At 36.2% G+C, this 7181-nt stretch overlaps 1 protein-coding gene across 1 annotated transcript; it reads left to right on the top strand.

The window, feature by feature from the left end:
• Positions 1 to 4011: 4011 nt before the first annotated feature.
• LOC126381474 (uncharacterized) lies at positions 4012 to 5391 on the top strand. Its single transcript, XM_050030958.1, has one exon. It carries the CDS (start codon positions 4384 to 4386, stop codon positions 5389 to 5391), a length of 1008 nt encoding a protein of 335 aa, XP_049886915.1. The 5' UTR covers positions 4012 to 4383.
• The last annotated feature ends 1790 nt before the right edge of the window (positions 5392 to 7181 follow it).

The following is a 7181-nucleotide window of genomic DNA, read 5'->3' as shown; positions in this document are numbered from 1 at the left end:
GATACAGATGAAAATGCTCAATTAACTGAACGGGAAACAACAGAAAATAAAATATTTTCTTTATTTGCTCAAGCTCAGGAACTTCTTGATTCTTGGAAATCGGAAGAAAGTTCTGAGTTAAAACAAAACAACTGTCATTCCAAGCAGCACAAATTACAATTGCCTTCATTGAGAATTCCACCCTTTGATGGTAATTCTAACAAATGGTTAGAATTCAGAGATACTTACTTATCTTTAATTCATAATAATCTTGATATTGACGACATCAGTAAATTCCATTACTTAAAATCTTACCTGGAAGGACCTGCTAGCCTAGTTATAACTGGAGTGACAGTGTCGGCAATTAATTACAACATTGCTTGGAACCTGCTTTGTGAAAGATTTAACAATAAACGTCTACTCATAAATGAACACCTAAAGTGCTTGTTTTCAATCGAGCCCTTAACTAGAGAATCTGATAAAGGTATTCGCGACTTAATCGATATTTTATCAAAAAATTTAAGCGCATTAAAATCATTGGGCGAATCTACTGACAAGTGGGATAGTCTTATAATTTATTTAGCATCATCAAAATTGGACATTGTAACTGCAAGGAATTGGGAGGAGTATCGGAGTGAAATAGATGCTCCTACTTTACATGATTTTTATTCATTTCTGCGTAATAAAGCTAATGTTTTGGAAACTGTAAATGCAAACAAAACATTCATTAACAACAAACCTGATAAAAGACAAAACTTATTTAAAACAAAGTCATTTATTGCTTCTACAGAAACGTCTACCAATAATCAATGCCTTGTTTGTAAACAAGATCACAAATTACATGAGTGTCCTAAATTCAAATCCATGTCTATAGATGAACGCAATTCTAAAGCATTTCAATGGAAATTATGCATTAATTGTCTTCGTGGTGGTCATCAGTCGTATCAATGTCGGCTGAGTGGCTGCAGAGTCTGTAAAAGAAAACATAATACATTATTACACAAACAACAACATTTTTTAGAGAATCAACAACAAAGTGAACAACAAGTACAAATATATGGACAACAAAAAATAGAACAACAACTACAACTAAATGAGCAACAGAAGCTACAACAACAACAAAGGGCACAACAACAACAACAAAAAGCACAACAGTTCGGTCAACAAACAGGACAACAATTTGGAGAAGGAAGTACTTCCCTTCTCACTACAAAAACTAAATTCAATGCCGAAGTTCATTCGGACAGTTCCAGTCCATGCTCTATACAAGATAATTTAGTGTCAGAACCCACGTCATCTGTCACTATGTCTGCTGTTTCCTCTAACTACGCTCTTCTTTCTACGGCGTTAGTTGAGGTCACAAACAATGACAAAACACATATTCTGAGAGCACTATTGGACAGTGGCAGTCAATCCTCTTTTATGAGTGAGTCGGCACAAAAAATAATTGGTTGTCACAAAGTCAAAAATCAACATCATAGCGTATCTGGATTAAGCAACAACATTATAAATGTGACAGAGCATTGCAACTTGCAAGTAAAATCATTAAATAACGGTTTTAGTATTCCTGTTACATGCTACATTTTACCCTTGATAACAGACAATTTGCCTCATACGGAAATACCAGTTCACAATTTGAATATTCCCAACAACATCCAACTTGCCGATCCTAAATTCTATCGTCCATCAGAGATTGATTTGCTCCTCAGCGCAGATATATTTTGGGAATTGATCGGACAAGGAAGAGTAAAACTAGGTCCCAATAGACCTGTTTTACAAGAAACAAAGCTTGGTTGGATAGTGGCTGGTCCCATGGGGGGGAACAGGTTGTTCAAATCGGGTCAAATACATTGTCATTTTACTCAAGATATTAAACAACAGCTTGCAAAATTCTGGGAACTAGAAGAGTTACCCACTACTCATGCAAAATCAAATGAAGAAGAATATTGTGAAAAACTTTATAATGAAACGACTTTTCGTAATGATGACGGTAGATTCTGTGTACAAATTCCTCTATGTGAGCCACCGGACGTTCTAGGAGACTCATACAACATTGCAGAAAGAAGATTGTCACAAATTGAAAGAAAATTGAAAAATCAACCTGATCTTAGAGAAGAGTACAACAAGTTTATTGATGAATACGAGAGCCTGGGACATCTGAGTGAAGTTACAAAACCTGCCTTTGGCTGTTACTTGCCACATCATGCCGTAGTAAAGGAACAAAGAGAAACAACAAAGGTACGAGTTGTTTTCGACGCATCTGCAAAGACATCTTCTGGAAAATCATTTAATGATATACAATGTGTAGGGCCAGTAGTGCAGGACAATTTACTATCCATATTGCTAAGATTTAGGCAACATAGATTCGTAGTTTCTGCTGATGTGGAAAAAATGTATCGCCAAGTATTGATAGAACCCAAACAACGTCATTTGCAAATGATCCTATGGCGAAGCGATGAATCGTTGCCTATCAAAATATTCCAGTTAAACACAGTTACTTATGGAACTGCTTCTGCACCCTATCTTAGTACAAGATGCTTATCCGAACTAGCAAACGAGTGTTCTGATTCTAAAATATCACGGATAATTAAGGAGGATTTTTATGTAGATGATCTACTTTCTGGGGCTCAAACAGAAGAAGATTTAAAGGAAATAGTATATTCAGTAACTGACATTCTAAATAAAGCCTGTTTTCCGTTACGCAAGTTTAGAACTAATGCACCGTCTATATTGCAAGCTGATTTGAAGTCATTAGAACCAGGGAATTTAAACTTATGTTCAGAATCAAACGCGTTGGGATTAAAATGGGACCCACTTGAAGATGTTTTTAACTTTCCAGTCAAAATGAAAATTCCTAAATATGTTACCAAAAGAACAATTTTGTCAAGTTCAGCTGGATTATTTGACCCTTTAGGCCTGCTAGGTTTATGTACAATTACCCCAAAAATTATTCTTCAAAGATTATGGCTTAGAAAACTTGATTGGGACGATCCTGTTCAACCAGATATAGAAAAAATGTGGAATAATTTCCTGATTAATTTAAACATGCTTTCTACTATTAAAGTCCCAAGATGTGTCATCATTGAAAATCCAATGATAGTAGAACTACATTCATTTTCTGACGCTTCACAAGATGCATATGCAGCCTGTATTTATTTACGATCAGTTGCAATTTCCGGCGAAGTGTTGGTTCGTTTATTGTGTGCTAAAACTAAGGTTGCACCGTTAAAGACGGTGTCTATACCACGCCTTGAGCTCTGTGCAGCTCATCTCGCAGCAAGATTAAGTACTAAAGTTCTGAAAGCACTTCGTTGTGATATTGCAAACAGAGTTTATTGGACAGATTCTTCTGTCGTTCTTAGTTGGCTGTCAACACAATCTTGTGAGTTACAAACATTTGTTGCAAATCGAATAGGAGAAATACAAGATCTTACATCGTCTGGTTCCTGGAGACATGTACCAGGTCAACTTAATCCTGCTGATTTAGGTTCTAGGGGACTGGATCCTAAACAAATTGAAAGGTCTTCATTATGGTGGCACGGACCTTCTTTTTTGCAGCAATCCAGTCATAACTGGCCGCAAAACATTAAAACAACTTGTGATGTACCTGAAAGAAAGAGTTCTAAAACTAAAGGGGCAATTACTATAACTACATACACTACAACTACTAAACCAACATGTACTTTATCATCTACATGTACTTCAACCAACAACACTACATCTACTGAAACAACAAAGATAGTGAATTTTGAGAAATATTCAAAATTATCTACTCTACATAGAGTTATGACCTACGTACTACGTTTTATCTACAATTTGCGTAATCCTAATCGTAAAACAACTGGAAATTTAACATGTGAAGAATTAAAAAAAAAAAAAAAAAAAAAAAAAATAAAAATTGTTTATTTTCAGACAACTTAAGTCCATAGAGTGTTAGTAACAATACCCTTAAAACTATGTTAGCAATTATCATTATACTAGGTAGGCAAGAATTAAAACTAAAAAAAACTATCTCTTAATAAATTAGTTTTGCTACATCAACTTGAATGTTTTCCTAGTGAAATAACTGTATTAACCAAAAAAGGGAACTTACCTAATAAATCACGTATCCTGTCACTTAGTCCATTCATTGACGAATTTGGTTGTCTTCGTGTCGGTGGCCGCATCCAAAACTCAACTGAAACTCACAATAAAAAGCATCCATTATTGTTAGATTCAAATCATAATTTAACTAAGTTACTTTTTAAAGAACACCACATAAAACTTTTACATTGCGGACCACAACTATTATTAAACAATTTAAGGGAAAATTATTGGCCAGTGAAGGGTAGAATTTTAGCAAGAAGTACTGTGAACAATTGTATAACTTGTAGAGTATTTAAAGCTAAAAGTATAAACCCATTAATGGGTAACTTACCTGCTCCAAGAGTAACTCCAAATCTCCCATTCCAAATAAGCGGTGTTGATTTTGCTGGTCCATTCTTTATTACTGACCGTAAGGGCCGCGGTTGCAAATTGAGTAAGTGTTATTTGTGCCTATTCGTTTGTCTCGCCACAAAGGCATTGCACCTCGAATGTGCTAGTGATCTCTCCACTGAGGTTTTCATGTTATGTTTGAGACGGTTCATTTCACGCAGAGGAAAACCTAGCGAACTTTATTGTGACAACGGTACTAATTTTGTAGGCGCGAGCAACGAAATAGCAAACTTTTTGCGGTCAAGCAACAACGACATGTTTTCTTCAGCTGCCAGCGAAGGTATAAACTTCATATTTTCACCCGCTTATTCCCCACACTTCGGTGGGCTTTGGGAAGCGGGCGTTAAGTCTGCCAAATTCCACTTAACTAGGATTCTCGGTAATCAACACATGACTTTCGAGGAGTTGTCCACTTTGTTTGCTCAAATTGAGGCTATCCTCAATTCCAGACCATTAACTCCTCTCTCATGTGATCCTAATGATCTACATCCTTTAACTCCGGGCCACTTTCTCATCGGAAGAACTCTTACTTCATTACCATCACCGACATTATTGGACATTAACACTAACAGACTATCAAGATACCAACACATTGAACAAATGCGACAGCATTTTTGGGAACGTTGGCGCCGTGAGTACTTGAGCGAATTACAACAACGAAACAAATGGAAGGTCAACCAACAAGGCTTACAAGAAGGAGAAATGGTCATTCTCAAGGATGTTAATTTGCCTCCTCTTAAATGGCGTACGGGGCGCATCTACAAGCTATATCCTGGAGCTGATGGAATTGCTCGAGTGGCTGATATTAAAACATCAAAGGGAATCATTCGCCGAGCATTAAATAAAGTCTGCCCGTTACTGCCATCATCAAGCTATTCTACATCTCGAAACCCTGACGTGTTCGAGGGGGGGGAAGATGTTCCTGAACGAAATTGACATCATACTGCGAGCGGCGTTTTTTTACTCTATGGACACACTTTGACAATTTTGACATCTAGAAGACGCACACGCCGCATATTTATTTCTGTTTATAACCAAATAATTATCATAAATACAATTAAAAACAAGAAAATACATCAATAAATAATAGGTGAGAACAAAAACAAGAATATTAGAAGAAACAAGTATATTCTTGTGTTTTTTATCAAAAAGGTTATCTTGAGTGAATTTTAGCTTGGGTGAGTTATAAGTGTTAGGGGGATTTAGAGAGTAATGTTCGTAACTTAATTGTAAATAATCTTCAAACTTATCGTTGTTGACGTCATTGTCGTCCGTAAGATCAATTACGTTTGTATTTAAGATAGGAGGTCGTGAAAGTGCGTCGGCGTTGGTATTGTTTTTACCAGCCTTATAAACGATTTCGTACTCAAATTCTTCCAACTTTAACCGCCAACGAACTAGTCGACTACCTGGATCTTTTATGGAAAAAAGCTGTTGTGGTCGATGTTACCAATAGTTACCGCTAGATGTCGCTATCCAAAATTAGAACGCGGTATCGTTTGGACGCATTGATTCTTATTAGATTATCAAGCATGTTTTTTTTTTTTGAGTTTCGTGAAGTTAATAAATCCATCATATAGTGTAACAGTGGTTTCAATATACAGTCCATTCCAGTGTGAACAATTAGTGGTCCAATACGAACCGGATAATAAGTGAAGTGAATAAACTGTGAAAATTCTAAGTGTTTGGATTTTAAAAGACTTAGTGAGTTAAAAAGACTTGTAAAATTTTCGTGTTTAAACCAAGGACTTAGTACAGTTTGAGAAAAATGTTCGGGACTTAGAATAATCAAGAGTGACTTTTTCATACAATTGAAGTAGTAGGTTTACTTCAACAACTTTTGGACATAAACATTACTTGTTAAAAAAAAAATAAAAAAATAAAAAATATCACCATGGAAGAACTTATAGTGGAGCAAGAGTTGTGTTTGGATCGAATCAAAAAGGTCGGTGTCAACTTAAAGAAAGCTCCAAAATCTCGTCTATCTGAGGGATATATAACTGCCCGCATGGAAACTTTGAGCCAATATTGGAACGATTTCAGATCAACGCACAATGATATTGTTCGAGCATCCAAGCAAAAGGATCGTAAGGAGCATAGTTATTTCGTTGAAGATTGGTTCTTACAAGCGGAAACGGAGTACATCGATACAAAAGCAGAGATGCAAGACAAGTTATTGGTATTGAGATCGAAAGTAACTACATCTCCTGAGGGATCATCAAGGTCTTCTGAGAGAGTTCATTCGCAAGAAGTGAGGTTACCAAAAATCGACATTCCGAAGTTCAGCGGAAATTACCAAGACTGGAGTACATTTCGAGATATGTATAAATCACTCATCCATACCAACGACACTATTCACAAGGTGAATAAGCTACATTATCTCAAGAGTTGTGTGACAGGAGAGGCAGAGCAACTGCTGAAACATATTGCTATTAGTGAGAAAAATTACGACATTGCATGGGACATTCTAACCAAAAGATTCAATAATAAGAGAGTTATAGTGAATTCTATTCTTACGAGATTATTCAATCAGAAGAAGTTGATTGCGGGAACAGCAAAGAATATCAAAGAGCTACTAGATACAACAGTTGAATGTATGCACAATTTAAAGAGCAACGAGGTCAACATATTGAGTTGGGACCCTTTAATAATTTTCATTGTGGTGAACAAACTCGATGATGAGTCGCATAAAATGTGGGAAGAAGAACTTGGATCTTTATCTACAG

Source organism: Pectinophora gossypiella, unplaced genomic scaffold (assembly GCF_024362695.1).
Source record: "Pectinophora gossypiella unplaced genomic scaffold, ilPecGoss1.1 Pgos_56, whole genome shotgun sequence".
Lineage (NCBI taxonomy): Eukaryota > Metazoa > Arthropoda > Insecta > Lepidoptera > Gelechiidae > Pectinophora > Pectinophora gossypiella.
This window is presented reverse-complemented; position numbering and strand designations above follow the sequence as displayed.